This window comes from Anser cygnoides, chromosome 2 (genome assembly GCF_040182565.1).
Source record: "Anser cygnoides isolate HZ-2024a breed goose chromosome 2, Taihu_goose_T2T_genome, whole genome shotgun sequence".
NCBI classification, from domain to species: Eukaryota; Metazoa; Chordata; class Aves; order Anseriformes; family Anatidae; genus Anser; species Anser cygnoides.
In genome coordinates this window covers 122,937,564-122,959,165 of record NC_089874.1, presented here as the reverse complement: position 1 = coordinate 122,959,165, position 21,602 = coordinate 122,937,564, and the positions used below count along the sequence as shown (strand labels likewise).

Genomic DNA, 21,602 nt, shown 5'->3' with positions numbered 1-21,602 from the left:
CCTGCCCCTGCTGCAGTGTTACCTCCTGGCCGTGTGCTGAGCAGGGAAATGGAGGTAGCCTTTGAGCATCCCTAACTCACAGGAGCAATGCTGCTGAACACACAAATCAACGCTGCAGCTCCTAAAGCAGCTCCAAAAGATACCCAGTTTTGCAAAAGTTTCTCCCAACAACTACAACTACCAGGGCTGCTTCCTTTCGGTAAGGGAAGGGAGGTGCATGTGGCTCTTAGGATGTGAAGAAAAAATAACTTTCATAATTTCTCAGCATTTAATTCAGTGGGATGGAAGCTGCGGGTCTTTTTAAAAGTTGTTGGCATTAGAACACTGTCTCTAGGAAGTTTTTATGGCATTTTCTGTCCTTGGTGACCATATTATTTTTAGATACAGCCTCAGTTCCTCCCAGAGACTGAAGTTTTAAAGACAAAACAAAACAAAACAACAAAAGAACATACCTTCTCTTGCTGTATATTCATTGTCTTCAATAACTCTAGCTAGTCCAAAATCAGCAATTTTGCACATCAGTAAGTCCGAAACCAGAACATTAGCTGCTCTCAAGTCTCGATGGATGTAATTTTTCCTTTCTATGTACGCCATCCCTTCTGCAATCTGTAACAAAAGAAACAACTATTTTGGTATTTCAGCACAATACAATGCCATCGGCAGGCCAGGCCTCTCTGGTCTTTCAATGCACCAGCAAAGGCACGTTCACTTATTCATTACCAGTAACTTTGGAGCATTTTGTACATGGAAACTAGGAGAGGTTGACTGCCATGCAAAACTTACGTGTAGATCCAGTCCTGCAAAACGATACTTACAGTGGCAGCTTCAAAAGAATAGTTTGGATGAATAACAGCCGGTAGGATAAGATACCCAAATCAAAAATTTAAAAGAAATGTTCATAAGATTTCTACTACAGTATTCTCCTTCCTAATTTACTAACAAGTTTATTTTTAAAATAATAAGAAAATGGAAGAAATTGGTAAGTTAAATGAGAGACGTGTTCTTTCAAGTTTCATCAAGCAACAAATCAGAAAGTTTTTTAAAAGAAAATGAAACAAAACAAAAGCAAACAAGCAAGCAAACAAAAAACCCACCAGCTTTCTAATTACCTGGTATAATCCTGGGTAATTACTAAGACAGGTCAAATAACTTTATGTATGTTTTCACCTCCGACAGCATCTACCTGCTCATACATGAGGAGCATTTGGCAACAGCAAGTACTCAGATACTATCACAAGTAAATTTAACTTGCATTTCAGCAACCAAAATTAATTTCCAAATCAAATTAAAGGTGATTAATGCATTTGTCCAGACTGCCCTATTTTCCCCACAAAGAAAAACATACTACTTTTCAAAAAAAAAAAAAAAAAGGCAAATAGTTTCTCAACTCAGAGCAGTAAAACTTTTGTGTCATTAGTATGCTGTCCAAAAGTTTAATAGGAGCCAGGAAAAAAATAACATCAGACTAGTGCTTGGGAGCTGTCAGTATTTCTTTTCCATGTGAGATTGCTGGTGCCACTCCCAGGCAAGGCCCACAGGCTATCTGTGCCACAGATACTAGTCCAGAATTTCTGTAGGTGACATGTCTTTGCCATCCACATTGTTTGGGGAGCACAAGCTCCCAGATTTGTTAATGAAGCAGCAGTGAAACATAAGGGCCCTTTTCGCCCCAGTCCCTACCACACTCGTACATGAGCTCTTTCCCCTCCGTCTCAGGAGAACACGAGTACACGGACACCTTGCCAGTGCCAGAGCCGCACATTTCAGCTGTGCAGTAGAGCAGGCAGGAGCACCTGGCAAAATTTTAAGAAAACATTCACACCACTTCTGCTTATCCGTTTTTAAAAAGTCCCCGAGGGATACAACACACGCACGCAGTACTACCACTTACAGCAGTGAAACCCCGTTACCTTCGTTCCTCTTTTGTTGTTCAGGCAGTGGAACACACAGTCACTTTCCCTCCCACCTCTTGCCACTAAAAAACTTTTCTTACAAACCAATATATTGCCACTTCTTCAGAGCAGTCTTAAATTTCACTTACACAAGACAAGGGTGTTCTTACTCTAAACCAGATAGGAAATCTGTGATGATGAAGAAAGCGAAGAACATCTGCATTTCAAATTTTCTAGGAATAAGTAAAAGGTATTTTATAATGAAGGAAGCAGCTACTAGTGAATAGTTGCCGCAGGGAGTCTTGCTAGAGACTTAAAGACTACTCATAAAATAGAAGGGTAGCATTTAATTCTCTCCTCCACGTGTGATGATTTGGGTCTGGGGAAGAAGGAGAACTGAAAGCAAAAGTTTTGCTCTAAGATATATGCTGAAATGGGACGGGCCAGCTAGGCAGATGCGACTGAAACGCAGACAGGTGCACTAATGCCACTGTGAAAACACAGCAACAATCAAGCAGGAATCAACTTTCCTCTTACTTCCCTGCACAGATCCAACATTTGGACTAACTGCTGGCTGGTCAATGACGAACCACTTCAGGGAAGAGAAGTTTGCGGCTGTGATTTTCAGTTTCCAAGCCCAGCCAAGCAAAGCCATTGGAAAGACCTTTTTATTTCCTCTTATTCATGCCAAATCCACTGAACTTATCATCTGTTAGTCACAAACGAAGAATGTGACAGCAAACAATTCACTATGTTTTCAGCAAATACAAATTACATTTCCATGAAATTCCAGGGCAATGGTTTTGACTGTATTGAATCAGAGAAATTCAAAGAAGCCGTGTATGTACAAACATTTGGGCATGCAAAAAATCCCCAAAAATGAGTGGGCAAGGAATTCTGATTAACAGGAGGGGAAAGGCAGAAAATCAACAACTGAATTCAAACATTTCAAACGTCTAGTTCATGTTAAGCCCTTGTGATCGACAAACAAAACAAAAAAAAAAAAAGAAAGAAAAAAAACACACACACAAAAACCCACAACAAAACAACCCACACAAAAGGATTTTTTGATGAAGGAAATGTGTGCCAGAGCCCATGCGATAACTCTTTCTGATAATTGTTGGGTTTTCATTGCCAAATGGTATGTTAGATGTAGAGAAATCCACAGGAACAAAAGAAAAAGAAAGCACTCTTTCCCTCTCTTTTAATGATCATTTGTACCTGTCAAGGCTGTTCAGTGACATGCAAGTCAGAAGCAGGAAAGGAAAGCTTACTTGGGCTTGCAGGATATTTTCTGTGGCCTTTAAGAGAGGATCCTGCCTACACTGCACTACTGCTACTCAAAAAGAAACCGGTTTTCTCATAACCTGTAATCAGCCACCGGCATGCTTGTAGAATTACCTAAGCTAAATTATTTAACAATAACAATAATAAAAAGCAATCGCTAAATGGTAGGAACTATGTATACAATGTAAGAATGACAAGTAACTAACTAACTCCTGGAAGGAATAAATCAGCCCGTAAAACAGCCTCCAGACTGTAAATCTTCAGCTGAAAGTCAGACGATAAATAAATGACTCGGAGCCAACGTTTTGCATACGGCTCTGTCACTGACGTGGTGACTTCAGCTAGCTCTGCTCTTTTCTCTCAGTTTCTGTTCTTTCTGCCTGTAAAACATGGTGATTACTTAACTCTCCAGCATGCTTGTGGGTCATCTCACAAACAACAATAAAACTCTTTCAAAATATTTAAAGAAAATGGTAGGAAAAGCAGGGAGCAAACAATGATGCTAAAAGAAGCATTCCACGTGTTCTGCCCAGTCCTTCACACCTTCTGAAGGGAGAGGGGAGAACCTAACAAACCAGCGTCTCAGGAGAGGCGACTCTGCTTTCACAGCAAAGCTACACTTTCAGAAAATGAAAAGCACTTGGTCACAACTCACAGGCTGCATTGGCGAAATGCCACAGCTGAAGCTAAACAGCACATACAGGGATGGGCAGTTATGTTCTCTTTTTTTTTTTTTTTTCCCCCGAAGTGTGAAGGTCTGCCAGTTTTTTTTTAATTTTATTTTTTTCTACAAAACTGGAGAACTTCTGGATTCCTTAACAGCTCAGCTTTTCAATTGAAAGACATGTTTCATTTCAACTTTCATTCCAAGGCCTGTGATTCATTTTTGCAAGTGTTATTTCAAACGAGACATGTTTTACATATTGTTTGCAATGCTGTTTGTTAATGCAGAGAGCGGGTTACAGTAACATCTGTAACCAATCCCACTTGTGCATTTGTAAGCTATGTGTAAAAATGTGGAATACTAAGAAGGCCAGACGGGATTGTTCCGGGTTAACCTGATAGGATGTTTTTATATCATGCTGAGAATATATGATACCATGTTGAGAACGAAAACTGGGTGACGGGGATCACGAAACAGATGGGAATGAAAATGAAACATAATGAAAGAATGGCAATATGAAGATTCTGTTTTTCCTAGGAAAGCAAATCTTAAACAACTTGGAGAGTTGGCAGGTGCAACCTTATGGGGAAATAGTCTCAGGAACAGCCATGCCAGCAAGGAAACAACAATTACAAGTGCAAGGGCAAACCACACATTGTAAAGGAAGTGCTCAACAAGAAAAGGTTGGCCAAATCTTACATGGTCTGAAAGCCCTGAAAATGATACAGTCAAATTATAAATTGTAAAAGAATACCCAAATATGACAAAAATCAGAAGAACTCACCCACAAAACATTCTGCAAATAGAAAGTATAAGCTGGGAAAAATTCTAGAGTTGCATTTGTAACAAGATGAGCAACAAAAATATTTACATTAAACAGATGGGGAAGGCTACATGCAAATGACACAGAAGTTTTTAAATGCCTGCTTTTGCTTCAGTCTTCACTAAAAGCATCAAGGATGCACGCATGGCTGACATGAATAACAAAGGGGTAAGAACTCAGGGTGTAAAAAGGAAAGAACAGTTTAGAAGGATATGGGTGTTTATGAGACACCTGAACACTGCCAGTAAATCCAAAGTCACAGAGCCTCTACTCACCTGCAAAACAGGGAAGTAAAATATGGACAAAGAATAAATAAATTAAAGTGACGAATCAGTATTCAAGGTTGCATCTGGTTTGTATTTGATTACAAATTAAATCAATTCTGGGGGAAAAAATAAAAAGAAGGAGGAAAAAAAAAAAAAGAAAAGAAAAAGACATGACCTATGAAGTTATGATGTCCAAAAGACTCAGAAACACTAGGCTAAATCATCCCCAATCCTCTCCAGCCCTATTTCATCTATAATTTTTAAACCAAAATCATCTAGAAACGGTTTCTTTGGGTATGGTTTAGGTACTTTTAAAAGGCTTTCCTTTGCATTGACAGATGGGGCTTTTTTGCCCATTCAGGATCTGTACATGTGAAAGCTACAGGTGAAAATGCACCCAGTAGAAGCCAGGGATTTGTGAATAAAGGCGGCTTCAATGTTCCCTCTGAACTGCTGCTGCCTGCTACACAAGTGATTCTCACTCCCCAGGGTGCTCTACAACCGAGGCTGCATCTGAGGGCTCAGCAGTGAGCAGGACATCCTGGCCACATCCCTTTTCCTTTGCTGGGCTGGGCGGAGGGTGGCCGCAGAGCTGCTCTCACTGCAAACCAGCCCAGGCCCGTGGCTCTGTGGGAAGCTCCTGCTAAAGCAGCTGAAGCAGCCTATGTAAGTCAGAGTACACAGGAAATCAGTGAAAAGCAGCTACAACGTGAGGGACTATCCCGATGAGGTTAAAGAAGAGGAAGTAATGTAGCATCTGCTGAGGTTCACACTGCTTTAAATTTGGTAATTCCCAGTTCTTAGGGAAGAGTGTCAGAAAAAACAACCTACGGTTTTGGAAGGTTTAAGCAAACACATGCTATTGACCTGGATAAGACTTTATTTGGTCTAGGGTTAACCAAAACCAGATTCCTTTCAATGATGGCCAGACATGTAATAAAATAAAACACACTTGCTTGCAGAATTTGAAAAAAGAATTCATCTTCACATCATTAGGGTAAGTGCCTATGAAGAGGGTATAGACCCTCTGTATCTGAAAACTGTTGGGAAACAGAGACATTTTAATCCTTCAAATGATAATTATTGTAATACCTATTTTCCATTTGCAGCAGAGTTTATCCTAAAGGTGAGCCAGGAAAGGCTGCAAAAATGTATTCTACTTTCTCCAGTCAAACAGTTATGTAGTTAAAGCAGACCCACATGGAAAAAAAAAAGAGTAATTATGTACTGGAATATTAGAGGGCATCATTATTTTTATTTCAATGTTATTATTAGTCTAATGGCATTGCAGTCTTAAAAGGCAGAAAGAAGGGGATAAGAGTTGCTAACAAAGTTGTAGATCATGGAAGGATTAATGAAAGTACCAGTGCTGCACAGAAATGACTGTTTTTGTGATAAAACTGACCAGTTTGAAAAGTATGACATGAGTATGTTCATTAATAATCGATATAATTTTCCTAAACACAGCGTGTGTATGCTAAGCAGCAGATAACAGATTCGCATAAGAAGTAGGAAGAGTTTACACATGCAAAAAGTTCACTGAATTTGCATCACACGTTATTAGTTGACCTCATAAAACAGGGACAAGCATGATTTCAGTAACTGGGAGACAAAGAATTGGAAGCTCTTTGGGTAAATTAGCTGTGGGGCAAGACAGGAAACAACTACTAAGATCCAGTTTGCCAGTCACCCTGGTGATGCAACAGCCAGGCTATTGCCTGTAAATGACAGAGGGGAATACAAGCAGCCTGCACACTGAGTATTTTGGTCTGCTGCCTTAGCAAGATCTGGCAGCAGAGCTTGTGGACAAAGCAATGAAATTTGCTCACACCCAAGCCTGTAACTGGGAACCAACAGCCAACAGCACCTTTGCATTTCCTCAGCCTGGTTGCTGAGCTGAGAAGCAGAAGTACCAGGAACTGCTCGTAAGTTGTGTCAGCTCATGACTGTCAGACCAAGGAAGTTACAGGACCAGCTGGTGAGGTTGCTGGGCTACTTAGCACTCACCAAGCAGCGGTCTCATAGGCTGTAAGTACAGGGAAAGAGGCTCAGGTGTTGATTTCTCCACGTACCTGACTTTGTTTCTGGCATATATTAAAAATTCACAATTCTGCTGAATTCTACAGGGGATGCTACTGTTCTGTTCTGTATTAAAGCAGGCAGTACGTGCTGAAGATATGTTTGCAAAACTCAGCTTCTTTTAAAACACTCTCATTAGAGAGACTGCTAGCATTCATCTCTAGTGGCTAAAATTATCTTTGCCAAGGGCATAACCAACCCTAGATTTCCCTAGCCCCTACTCATACACATTAATTAAAACACAAAAGAGAAACCTCAGCTCTTCCAGAGGGCAGATTGTTTTAGAAACTGAGCTGGACTGCCTTCCTAGCAAGCATTTTCTTGCCATGTTTTCCACAGACCTAATTTCACAAATTAGGACTGCTAGTACAGCCAAATATAGAAATTAAAAAAAAATAAAATAAAAACCGAGTCCACAGCTGTACACTGAAGTTACCACCAGACTTAAGTCCACCTAAATCCTCCTTTGTTGCTGTTAACAATGGCAATTGATGCATGCAGATGCTCAGATAACAAAACAGCAGAATCAGTACAGCAGAGTAGTAGTATATTCAATTACTTGCTTGCAAAATGCTATCTTTTTACAAGATGTTTATTTCACCTGTGGGAGCAGTCCTAACTTTTTTTTTTTTTTCAAAATCAGACTATTTTATCCATTGTAAATACAGATTTCTTTCAAGATTGTTCAAGACAAAGGGCTTCATGAATTCAGTGAGTGAAGCACTGAGTAGCCATCTGGCAATGCAAACACCAGCTCACAGCAGTCTTTAATACTGAAAAAATCAGCTCCAGAAGTGGGTTCATGTTGAAGGGCATTACATTCTTCAGCTATCTGTTAGTCACATAGCCACAGCCTCCCCTCCCCTTCTCTCACTCCCAGTCCTTCCCTATCTGACAAGGCCAAAGGTGACAAAGGCCATTCCTCTAGATAAAAAGGCAACGTATTAAGTGCAAACACTTCCTGACCATTTTCATACTGCTGAATCACAAGTCCATTGCTAATGTATTGTTCCGCAATGGGTAGAGTTTCAGAATTTTTTGTTGCAACATAATTCTTGCGTAGACACGTGCATGTAGGCACGCCAGCTGTGCAGCGTGGCTGTGAGAAGCTCAGCCTTGGGAAACATCACAGGCATGCAAGGGTAAAAAAGAAGACAATCCTCAGCTACTATTTATTGTGTTTTCAGTCTTCCTGAGAAGTTTGGATAGGCAGGTAAACTGCCTTACCAGAACAGTGTGAATAAAGAGACGTGCAGAGCTCAACAGTGTGTCAACCAAGGCCAAAAAAAAAATAGTCCTGATCTTATTTTAGTTCACCATGAGTTTTCTCTCTGGACATTTATAGCTTATAGCTGTCAGAGGCAGAACACTGGACTATAGGCACCTTTGATACAGACCTTGACATACAAATCACTTTGGGTTTTCTCTCTAAATTTTTTCTTATGATGTGGGATAACTTGTATATTTTGAGACTATCTCCATGGTCTCACAACCAATGATATTTCACAAGAAATACCAAATGATATTTCACAAGAAATATTACCAAATGATATTTCACAAGAAATATCATTTGATTAGATTTTATTTACTTCACAGTAATTTACATATGAATTTGAAACCGACATTACTCTGTGGAAGTTAGCATAGAAGTTTGACTAACTGACCTAACCTAAGAAATAAAGATGACGCCACCAATGAATGCTACTTGGAGGCATCTCATAAGCATGCACTCTACAGAACTTGTACACTTTCACTTCACTTCTGTTGGAAATGAAAACAGCTTTTCCACAAAGAAAAGTGACTGTATACCACTGCCATCTAAGTAGATCGCCAGCAGTATCAAAGAGGGAGACCCAACTTCACAAGTTCCCTTTGAAACACCTTTTTCCTCTATTCTCTCCTTCCAAGTAACCATATTTACTCAGACCAAAACATTTGAAAACTAAATTCTCCTTTAATGTGACAAAGTTTAGGATAAAGCTTCCCATTCTGAGTTTCAGACTTGGAGAGAAATAGAACCCCTTAATTTTGAGCATGTTTCTTAAAACTTACCTGAGCAGAGAAGTCAATTAGCTTTGGAAGCAACAATTTACTTCCTTCATCACTCTTCAGAAAATCCAGCAAACTTCCTGTTACAACACAGAAAGATTAAGTCAGTGTAGCTTATTTTCAGAATAAAGTTCCCACTAGGTCCCCAATTTTCTGAGTCACAGAAGTTTTGCAGTGAATGGTTTTCATGTACTTTCAAGCCAACTGCAGTAAGCCCATCTCTTTACACGACCTAATAACAGTAACATTCGAGCCAGCATGGCAGGTATACAAGTTTTGCAATTTCCCTGGGTGTAGAAAACTCACATCAGAGCATACCTTAGCTCAGTTGTGCTGAATTGGATAATTACCCTAATCTACAGACTATCAGGAAAGTTCTCTAGGAGAATCTCACTCATTAATTCTTTCAAGGTGGTAAAGAATAAATTGCTGAATGGTAGCTAGTGTTTATGAAGTCATCAGCAGAACTGCTTGAAAACAGAACAAAAAAAAAAACAAACAAAAAAACTATTAACTAAGACAATCTGAGAAGGAAACCTCACTTATTTTGTGTAGTGATACTCTACTACAGGTTGTCCCTTTCTAGTAGTGCAGCAATCCTTTCAGGAATACTCATCGCTACCCTCATTAAACAAGTATTTATCAATTCAAGAGCTATATAAGACAATTTCTAAGGTTTTAATTATTAAGCGTCTTGTTATGACACCAAAGTTAAGTATGGTTAAGTATTAGAACCCAAAGGAACCAGAGCTGTTTTGAGGGTTGTGCTCTGCACCTGAAACAATTTAAAAATAATACATTTAAGAAATCTGTAAAAAAAAAAAAATTTCAAAAATGCAATAATGAATCATAAAATCAAACCCTTATCCCTCCTCTAAGATCCCTCACTTTATATCAGAGCATACAAAAGAAAAATGTTAAAATCCCAAGTTTTCCTTTTCTGTTGCTTCCTTTTTAAAGGATGGGCACTGTCTAATGAATGATTAATAAAGAGAAGTGTTTACTAAAACCCTGCTTGAAGATCCTCTGTCATTCTCACCTTTTGCCATGAATTCTGTTATAATATAAATAGGTTCTTCTTTGGTCACTACAGCATAAAGCCTGACTAGCTTGTCATGCTGAAGTGTTTTCATGAGGTTGGCTTCCTCCAGAAAGGCTTGCACAGACATCGTTCCTGGCTTCAGAGTCTTCACGGCCACTTTTGTACTGTTATGATAATAACCTAAAAGGGGGAAATATGTTCAGTGCACTTGCAGTCACCCTGCACCGCGCAGCACCCTGACTAGCAGGAACCCATAAAGCTGGTGAGGTTAGATTCCATTAACAGCCAGGAGCCTGACAACAAGCAATCACATGTAGCACAAATATTTACACTAAAATTCCTTTACGTTTTGCCAGTGATACACTGCAGTCAATTATAATCAATTTTCTACTTTTTATGAATGGTTTATCTGAAAAAATAAAGAAAGCAAGCTTTCATTTATAAGTAGCCCACGGGAAAATACTAAAACAGTCAAGAGATGTTTTAATAAACATCCACATAAATCGTCTTAAAATCTAATAGAGCCCATGGATTGCTTACAAGACTGCAGAGCATCTTTAAATACCATGGTTAGAACCATTTTATGCATGCCAGTCTCATGCTTATAATCCTTTCTTTAGCCCTCAGTACTCAACATGGAACTCTTCAGTAAAGTGCAACCAAATGAGCATTCTCGTGACCATCAGAGATATGCTGGCAGGACTGCAATCCTGCAGTGTTCAGAGCAAGATTTAAAACATGATAATTCCTTTCCACATAGCACATGCCAAGAGTAGAAACAATTGTGGCTGTTTCATTTCTCTGTTTATCAAACCTTGTAATGTAATACTCTGACTATATAAAACGCAAATATCAGTAAATAAATGTTAAAATAGCATTAAACAAAATCAATAGAATAGCAAGAGCTGATCCTAAAGTTTATCTTGTAAAGTTTTTTAATTTGAAAAAGAAATAGAAATAGGAAAGAAAAGAAATAGAAAAAAAAAAAAATAAAAAAAAAAAAGAAAAGAAATAGAAAAAGAGAGGGATATAAATGCAACATCTTCATTCCAGATTTACAGATTGCTCCAGTAATATCAAACCGCAGCCTTTTGCCCCCCCCACCACACACATTTCAACATTGCAAAAACGCTTCTTGGAGAGGTAAAGCTTTTGTGATTCAGAGAAATAACCTCAGTTCCACATTCAGCAACAATCCAGACAGTATTACCACAATGGATGTACCTCTAAACTGGAGCCTGCAATTTCTGTATATTACTTATTGCCTTAATATAGGAGCTCAGTGGCAAAGCAAGGAAATAATTTCTAGATCCTAAGTAATTGCTCTAATCACTGCACATTTTATCACCTTTTTTAAAAGAAAGATCATCACCTGAGAAAAGCCACTATAACTGTGAGCAAATATTCAACTGCATGATTATTAAACATATTTTTTCCAAGCACAGTATGGTCAAAGCATAACACAGATATGCCTCTAGATGGTCTAATAAGAAGAAATGACAATAACAGGTCAAATTCTGCCATTAAAACTCAGGTATACAATTTCTATCCATCAAAAAAACAGGTGTTAAATACATCTCTTTCTGCTTAAAAAGCAGAAGGCTTATATCTGTAGTTTGTAATATTCTACACCATACCCTGAATGAGAGCACCAGTTCCACTCCCCATTTGTTGAATACTCTGCTAAACATACTAATTAATACCTTTACTTCTGTGAGACAATTCTGATCTACACTCTTAACATTAACTGTATAACAGTATTTTATATTCACTAGAGATTCATCAGACTACGTTTCTGCTTACAAAAAATTTGCATTACTAACAACAAAAACCTCACCCAATACTGATGTTCTCTGCAGGAAAACAGTCTATTCTGGTCCTCTGGTGGTAACATACAAAACAAAGTAGCATGAGAGCATTAGAGACATTTGACCCTGATCTGTCTCTCATTCATTTATTTCATCAGGCATTGGGGGAGGTGGTGAGAACAACAACACACAGCCAGTGAGAAAAGGTGGTTGTGAACTCTAGGGGTTCATCAGCACACGTTATGGTGTCTTTAAAAATGGACTCTACACAGCTCAGCAAAACTGGAATTTGTTTTACCTCTTTCCCCCACCCATTACAAGTAAAGCCCTCACAGAGCATGAGTCCCTACCTCTTCAGATAAGCTGGTATCACCTAGCCACCTGAGAGAAAGCTCCCATCACCTGTGAGCCAGAATTGGCAGAGTACGAATAACACATGAAGGGGAGCATTATATTAGAATATCAGACTAGACAGACATGAAGCAGGCAGCATCTTTTCAGTATGCATCTGTACCACCAAAGCTTAATGTCCTAGTCCTCAGGTCGGGTCGCTTATGATTACCAAGAGGACCCCACACTTGCTTTGTCATGGTATTCCTTGGCGTACAGTATGAATGAACTGATGTTCACTTTGCCACCTAAACGTGAACTCAAAAGGACAGATAGATAAGCAATGACATTCTTGCTTACATCTAGGTCATCTGACATAAAATTCAGATTCTTTGCAACTAATGTTCAGCTCCTGTATGTACTGTAAAAATACATCTGTGATGCTGATGAGATGTACTAGCCAGTTTTCTTGGTTCATTTTAGATGTCTTCGTGAAAATAATAGTATTTCTGAGGTATGGTTTACTCTGATTTTAATAACAGCTGCATAAGAAAATACACCCCAAAATGTTTATTACTTATATTCTAATTTGGGGTTTACAAAATGAGAGAATCTACACCTGAGATGCAAGCAAAATGTGTCTCATTAATAAAATACACCGTAATGGCTCCATTTGGCTTGTTAACTTTTCTCTTATCCCTACTTGAGAATTCTATTCATGGATTATTAATGTCACAGAGCATTATGGTTCACATCATATCTGTGCACACTAGGAACAAAAATGCATAAAACATAGACCCTACTCTTACAGTGCTACTCCGGTTCATCACTTCACTAAAGAAGATACCCGAATGAACTAAACTCCATAGATGAAAAACCCTTTCATACCATGGCAGGAAGCAAGCCCCTCAGCAGTTTAGGCTTTGGTTAAAAATTAGATATGATGTGAGAAATAATAGGCAAATCTGAGGAATCTGACAATTGCTTACAGAGAGCTATGCTCTTTTTACATGTATGAATAGAATCCTCCAAAAATTGTGTTTCGCCCATTTCTTTTGGAGTTGATCATGGTATTTTCACAGGCAGGTTGCCAGATTTTCACATGGGCTTATTCAGGCCAAGCTGTGATACAAACTCATAATAGGCAATAAGTTGAGCCTACCAAAAGCATTTCTGACCAGATCTCCAGGACTGAAGATGAACGGCTTTGTGAACGAGACTACAAGAGGCAGCTTTCTCCTTCCTCTGCCTTCACACTAATTCCCTATAAGGTTATACTGGAAACAACCTGAGCTACAGAGATATGACACTGTTAGAAGTCAGACAATGTCTCAGGCTATTGCAGCTGCAGGAGGTACAGTATTTCCAGGATGCTGGCTGGAAAGAGACTGAGGAATAGCAGCTTCTCTGCATCCTATTGCACATCAACACACCACTCCTCCTTCACCATCGACACCATTGAATAGTTTGGGTTGGAAGGGACCTTAAAGATCCCCTAGTTCCAACCCCCTGCCATGGGCAGGGACACCTCCCACCAGACCAGGTTGCCCACAGCCCCATCCAGCCTGGCCTTGAGCACCTCCAGGGATGGGGCATCCACAGCTTCTCTGGGCAGCCTGTGCCAGTGCCTCACCACCCTCTGAGTAAACAATTAGTTATGTCTAGTATAAATCTCCCCTCTTTTATTTTAAAACAATTACCCCTTGTCCTATCACTACAGGCCCTGGTAAGAAGTCTTTCTGCATCTTTCTTATAAGCCCCTTCTAAGTATTGGAAGGCCACAATAAAGTCTTCCTTTTGCCTTCTCCAGTCTAAACAATACCAACTCTCTCAGTCAGTCTTCACAGGAAAGGTGTGCCAGCCATTTGGAGGCCCTCTTATGGACCTGCTCTAACAGGTCCATGTCCTTCTCGTGCTGGGGACCCCAGAGCTGTGTGCAGGACTTGAGTAGGCATGAAGGAGGAGGCATGCAGGTGTTTGGAATGATGGCATTTGTCTTCCCAGGAAACTGTCACATGTGAAGATGGCTGAACAACTGCCTGACGATGGGAAGTGGTGAATAAATTCCTTATTTGTCTTTGCTTGTGCATGCAGCTTTTGCTTTACCTCATAAACTGCCCTTATCTCAGCCCATCAGTTCTTGCACGTTTGTTTACCTTTCTGATTCTTTCCTGCATCCCCCCCCCGAGGGCAATGACTGAGTGGTCTAAAACATAGATGTGTTATCAGCATTATTCTCATCCTAAATCCAAAACACAGCTCCATACCAGCTACTAGGAAAAAAATTATCTCTGTTCCAGCTGAAACCAAGAGATTCTTCTCTAACATATGCTAGCTTTCTCCAAAACCCAAAAGTAAACATGCAGGAGAGGATGTCAGCTTGGAAGCTCAAAAAGTACTTGTTGTTGAACTGAAAAGACTATAAGAGAATGCTCGCAAATCTTCACATTGCAGTAACAATATTGTCTCTATCTTCCCATATACTACAGAGTGGTTAAGGATGGGAAGGACCTCTGGAGGCCATCTGTCCAACCCCCTGCTCAAGCAGGGCCACCCAGAGCAGGCTGTCCAGCACCACGTCCAGGCGGCTTCTGAAGATCACAGTATCACCTCAAGACCTCAAGATCATCGAGTCCAACCTCCGACCTAACACTAAGTACTCCACTAAACCATATCGCTAAGCTCTACATCTAAACGTCTTTTAAAGACCTCCAGGGATGGTGACTCCACCACCTCCCTGGGCAGCCCGTTCCAATGCTTAATAACCCTTTCGGTAAAGAAGTACTTCCTAACATCCAACCTAAAACTCCCCTGTCGCAACTTTCACCCATTCCCCCTCGTCCTGTCACCAGGCACGTGGGAGAACAGACCAACCCCCACCTCTCTACAGCCTCCTTTAAGGTAACTGTAGAGAGCGATAAGGTCGCCCCTGAGCCTCCTCTTCTCCAGGCTGAACAAGCCCAGCTCCCTCAGCCGCTCCTCGTAAGACTTGTTCTCCAGACCCCTCACCAGCTTGGTCGCCCTTCTCTGGACTCGCTCGAGCACGTCCATGTCCTTCCTGTAGCGAGGGGAATTAGGGGAAGATCTCCAAGGAGGAGACTTCACAGCCTCTCTGGACATCCTGTGCTTGGTCAACTCTCATAGTAAAGAATTGCTTCCTGATGTTCACATGGAATCTCTTGTACTTCATTCTGTGCCCACTGCTTCTTGTCCTGGCACTGGGCACCACTGAAATGAGACTGGCTCTATTCTCTTTCCACCCTCCTTTCAGGTATTTCTAGATGCTGATAAGACTGAACCCGTGCCTTCTCTTCTCTGGGTGAAAGGGTCCCAGCCCTCTCAGCCCTTTCTCAGAGGAAGAGATGTTCAGGTCCCTTCAACATCTTCACAGCCCTTTGTTGGTCTCTTTCCAGTAGCTCCATATCTCTCTTGTTCTGGGAAGCTCAGAACTGGACACAGTTCTTCTGAACTGGACACGGTTCCCTCTGAAATCAAAATTCTAGGTACCCTTTAGCAAGCAGAAATTTATTTGGTATTGAAGCTATGGAATAGTATTTCTCATTCATACTATGGCCTAAACATGATTTTGCTCCAGATGAGGTAAGTAATCAGGAGAGTCTAACAAGTAGCTTATTTCTCAGTATCTATATTTAACTCCTGATGCCTCTGGTTAGTCATCATTACAATAAACAGTGTTTGTTCATATCCTGTACAGGTGACCTGATAAGTGTTTTTCAGTCTGAACTTCCTTGGCTCTAAGATTAACCAAGCTCCTGATTTGAAAGGATCTGCACCGAGCAAATCAGCTTCTCTCGCTTCAGAAATGAAGCAAAGAAGAGGAAACACAGTGATCATTTCACAGTACATTAATTTTTCTCACAGTGTGACAATTCAGATAAAAGGGTTAGGCCCAATTTAGATGTCAAAATAACGACACAAATAAGAGGAAGCATCTTGAACCAGAAACACCCTTTTAAAGTTTTATGCCTTTGTGTGTGTATGCAGAAGTAGTCACTTCCCATAATGATCTACATTTTCAAGCAGGTGATAACGTTCTGCCATGAAGTCTTCCACAGCATTTCTATGTCAGTTAATTATTTCTTGCCCTGGTTTATCAGGAAGAGTACAATGGCTGATGCTTGTCTCAACTGGCAAGTAAATTGTCATTTATGTATAACACAGCCAGAGGCTTTCTTAAGCCTTTTCTTGTGAAGGCAGATGAAAGCCTGCATTTGTCTATGTTGCATCACAGAGATGTGTTGTTGACATTTTTGCATAATTTGTATCAGCAAATTGCACCTATTAGAAAACATCTCTTTAAAACAATGAAATATCAAGTGTGTTCCTGTTAGACTGCTGCACTCCTGTGGGTCATTAGAGCACCCTTTGCATCTTCTAATAAGCTTTGGGATATGCTTCTAAGTTTCTTAGAAAAGCCCCACCTATAGAATCTTGATAATACCAACAGTAAAAAAAGTTGTAATAGTATTAAAACGATTTTATTGCTATCTAAATATAACCTCCAAAAAGGAGAGTCAGGGAAGGCTTAGACAATGATTTGACATGAAGAAACATCATAGTGAAGACTTTGGAAGGAAGGCATAGTTTATCTCAATTAAGTCAAGTAAGATGGCAACTGTTAACATGTGCGTAACTAATGAATAACACGCAGAACAGATAATATGCTTCCCAAAAGAATACTCAGACTCCTGAATAGGCAGCATTTCAAAAGCAAGAGAGTTAAAACATTTTTGCAGAACACGATTAGACAGTGGTCATAGCCCTTTGCCAGGGGAAGCCATTTAGGCTGAGAAAATAATGTTTTTAAACAAGCAAGGTTAATTATGATTATAATAATTATCACTATCAGTTTTAGCTGGTTATATATTAAAATTTACTACTTGTAAGTCTTACAACACTTTCATTATTGGGGACCTGCATGATAGTTCAAGGCTGGGGGTGATCAGTCTCTTATCTTCTACCTACATCAGCCACCTGCTTCCTGAGTAGCAAGCTCCAACAATAATCTTGTATTAAATATCTCCTTTTTTCACCAGGTTATGGTAGTCCCATCCATTATATTTCAGTCTCTTCTTTGCCAATAGATGATAAAAACTTCACACATAATTCACTGAAAGACAATTTGTTCCATGTCTGTGTCTGGTACCTTATCTTTCACAAGATCCTCTCTCCTATTATTTTTCCTCATGAGAAGGTATATTCTGAGCCTGACTATTCTGTTTTCACAAGTATATCATACCAGGCTTATGTCCACTATTATTCTGAGTGATTCTTAAATTGTACTTTTTCAGCAGATTTAAATATTCTTTTCAAAGAAATAAACTTACCCATCCAGACTTCTCCAAACTGACCAGCTCCAAGTTTCTTCACTAATTTAATTGATTCCCGTGGAATTTCCCATGCATCTTTATCCCATGGTTTTTGAGGCTTAGGACAAATACACGCTTTTTCCAACCTTCTACATAAGCCATCTGATTGCTCTGTTTTTTCAAAGGAAAAACAAAATATAAAATCCATTGCAATCCATTTAGTCAAAGACCACTTGATTTAGGTGTGCATTAACCAGCTCAAAATAATTTTCAAACAAGTTAGTGCCTTATGAAAATGTAATCTTTTTAGTGCTTTCACACAGCTTTAAGTGCTTCTATACTTTGAAATTCAGGGACGGATTTAATAGAGAAGTGCCACACACATCTGGCTACCATCAGGTTATTTTGTTTTAGTACAATTTGTACCAAATAACTATAAGATCTGATTGCTAACAGCAAGTATGAAGATGCACATTGGTGTCAGGCTTGAAATTTTTATTCTGAATCTGTCCTTAAGTTTTCTTATGCTGTGTGATTTTAGATGTGTGCGTACATAAGAATGCAAGCATTAATAGGTCACAATTATTTTTTCTCCAGTCATTTACCACCTATAACTTTAATACAAATGTAAAATAATTCTCAGATTTATAAGCTGTGCAGAAAAATTACCATGCATATCTAACAACTCAGAGAAATGTCATGGCCAAGTCTTCGGCGTGGCTTTGAAAAATGAATGTGATTTTCCTGTCTCACATCTTTCTTATTCTGTCTTCCCAGTGACAAGACAAAAAAATATATCTTGGAGTTACCCACCACGAGGTTATACAGAATAAAAAGTCATTTTTGTAGCTAAAATATAGGTGGAAACTTGTTCCTATCCCCCTCCTTTTGTTAATAATAAATGCGTACATTCTCTGTAGGTGTAATTTTCTTTTACAGCCTTCAAAACTCCATTGATGAAATAAATAAATAAATCTGCAGCAAAAAAAAAACTTCAACTCTCATCATCAGATATAAGAAGACAGTAGTTACAAGTCTATACCTATTTCCGCTAATCATGATTACAAATTTAATCTCAAATACAGAATTTGTTTCCAATGCAGTCAATTCTTACTATAGTTTCACATCATCATCACTATGGTGAGATGTTTCAGAGAACTATTTTTTATTTTACAACGGTATGCAACAGAGCAAGGAGTATTAGGTCTGATTATATAACAACCTTACTTGGGTTCCAACAAGTTTTACTTTATCTTCAATAACATGCACGTCTGAGTTATTTAGAAAAAAAAAGATGAAAAGGTCTGAAACAAAACAAGAAAGCATTTATTTTCCTTCACAGGAAATAACGGCTGTATTCTGTCAAGTAATCCACTAATGGATTTAACTTACTTTGATAATGTTTGATCATATCATTGATGCTGGGAAAAGTTATTCTTGGAGAGATATAAAACCCTCCATTGTCTAGACTCCTAATTTTGTAGTGCTTAATGACATCACCATGTTGCGGATCATAGTCTCTTATGGACAAGGAATAGCTGCCTGTGGATAAAGAAAGAATGAATATTAACAGATAGCAAGTCTGTACTGTTCACACACACAGCTGAGCTCAACAAAATTACCTTGTCTACTTTTTTTTTCCCACTCCTCTATTTCCTCAAAAACCATTTTGCAATCAGCATGAGGAAGTTAGCCAATAGCTGGTTCTGAACCAGTTACCAAAATGCTTACAGTCTGAATTTCTTTTTCAATCTTATTCAATAAACTTTAGAGTTCCATAATTCAGACAGCTCCATGACTAACACACACTTCTGCATAAAGTCCCACTGACTTGAGTGGAACCACCTGGGAAAGCAACTCCACAGTTGTCACACTAATGAGACAGGAGCTAAAATTTGGAGATCAGCATCTTGGAAAAGGAACACACTGGGGGCCATGGGCCAACTAGCAAAAGGATTGTTTGTAAATGGGTTGAGGCATTGAGGAGGGAAAGATCTCTTAATACTTGGGATCCTAACCTCAGCTAGGATTTAAGATGGGGCAGCATAATATCTGTCCTAAACTACAAAATTCTTAATTTCTTCCACTTATACAATTCTTGTCATCCATTTTGAAAGGACAAGAAACCACCTCAGTTCCTTCTCTCTCTCCACATGCAGATCCAGTGGCAGAAGAAGACAGGAAGAAATATTTTGTGGGTACTTTGCATTACTCCCATCAGTCTCTGCTGAACTTAGACCTCTGTCTTCATTTGAGACTACAGAAACAGTGATGTGGGCCCATTACAAAGAGCTACCTAGTCAAGAATCATTGAATTAGGTTGGAAAAGACTTTTCAGATCATAAAGTCCAGCTGTTAACCTGACTTAACAGCTATCACTAACAGTCCTATCACTAAACCAAGTCCCTTAATGCCATGTCCACATACCTCTTAATTACCTCCAGGAGTGGGGACTGCTCTACTTCCCTGGGCAGCCCATTCCAATGCTTGACCAAGAATCTGCAATGTTAGGGCCAAAAAACTACCCATGTGGAGAGGAAAGACATATGATCAATTGAAGGGTTTAGCATGTCTTCCTCTGGAGGGTCCAATGTTAGAGTATCCAACTGAAGCATCCAATTAGGACACTGTTAGAATCAAGATATGGGAGGAGAACCACCTTATGTTCTCTGTCTCAGCTGAAAAGTCTGGAGCTTTTATTAAGCATTTCAGTACAAAGAGCTGTGTAGAAATATTTATCAAAAAGTTTTTTTGTTATTTTAAACCATACTACAAGGCAGAAGAGTAAAATCTCATTATGCACTATTTTAAAACTTCTAGTGATGGATACAGACCCAATAATGAAAGACTTTATTATAAAATGCAGCTTATGATATTTACAACTAAAATTGTCCTTTAGTAAAAGAATCACAAATGTTAGGAAGGAAAAGATCTTTTCATTCACTCCTGCTTTTTCCTCAGTGTAATAAACCATATACATACACAACCACCACTGCCACCATGCCCCATCTCAACTCAATAATTTGTAACTCTTTCTCTGGTGATTTTCTCATCCTTCTCATTCCTAAGCAGCTGCAGTAAATTCAGATAAGACACACTGGAATAACTCCCTACCAAGTGCCACTTGATGCATTTTTTTGTGAAGCCAGATCATGTGTTTTTAACTCTACTACCAATTCCAAAATCACCCATCCAAAAGCCTACCTTTTAATGTTTCACTTTCTCTGATAAGGAATGCTCCAGGAGCATTTCCAGGAGCGAGAAGTTGCCTTTCAGCATCTTTTCGGGTTATGTCCTTGAAGAACCACCTGGAAAGTACATCAAAGAGTTAGAACCTTTTCCCCCCATCCACAAAGGATACAACACCAGGGTGAAAAATAAATTTGCCCCTACTGAGAGGATAGAGGAACTTACTCTTCTGTTTCCAAGGTGTTTACTTTTGCTACATAGTTGCTGGGAATGAAACCTTCTTTTTTTGTTATGAGAGATTTAGCTTTCCACCATTCTCCCAGCCTAGAAAAGAAAACAAACAAACAAAAAATGATAGTATTCAAAGGAAAGCAAAGTCATAAAGGGTTGTTAAGGTTCCACTGTGCTGAGAGCTTTGCCTATGCCAGAAAGTGCAAAATCACCTTGTCTCTGTACTCAAGCTCCTCTTAGAAGCCATTGGCTCCATCAGATCAAAGTTTGGTCATCATTACCAAGGACGGCTGTCAAGTCCTATCAAAACTACACGTACATTTATATTTTCACTTATAAGGGATCTCCCTTAACATTCATAAACTCATGTTATGAGTAGGATATCAAAAAATTTAAAAGGGATTTAGATAAGTCTGAAGAAAAACTACCATATAATCAGTACTGTCATACTTACTCCTCAATAACTTTCAGTTTTTCTCCTTTTTTGAAGGACAAGTCATCTTCATGAAGGCCATCATAAGGATACAGAGCTATCACAATGACTCCATGCTCTTCCGCTTCTACAAAGGTAGAAGGCCAAAGGAATGGTCTCATTATCTCACAGGCTGACAA

At 39.3% G+C, this 21,602-nt stretch overlaps 1 protein-coding gene across 6 annotated transcripts in view; it reads right to left on the bottom strand.

Annotated features, from left to right (window-relative positions):
- Positions 1-21,602, bottom strand: part of LYN (LYN proto-oncogene, Src family tyrosine kinase) — a 52,838-nt gene that overhangs the window by 8,618 nt on the left and 22,618 nt on the right. For all 6 annotated transcript variants that reach the window (XM_048072413.2, XM_048072412.2, XM_048072410.2 and 3 more), the window contains exons 4-11: positions 21,445-21,550; positions 20,985-21,083; positions 20,775-20,878; positions 18,963-19,112; positions 17,589-17,741; positions 10,100-10,282; positions 9,064-9,140; positions 453-606 (exon numbers count right to left, since the gene is read on the bottom strand). In XM_048072413.2, the coding sequence (XP_047928370.1) occupies positions 453-606; positions 9,064-9,140; positions 10,100-10,282; positions 17,589-17,741; positions 18,963-19,112; positions 20,775-20,878; positions 20,985-21,083; positions 21,445-21,550 (1,026 nt within the window). The remainder of the gene's footprint in view (positions 1-452; positions 607-9,063; positions 9,141-10,099; positions 10,283-17,588; positions 17,742-18,962; positions 19,113-20,774; positions 20,879-20,984; positions 21,084-21,444; positions 21,551-21,602) is intronic.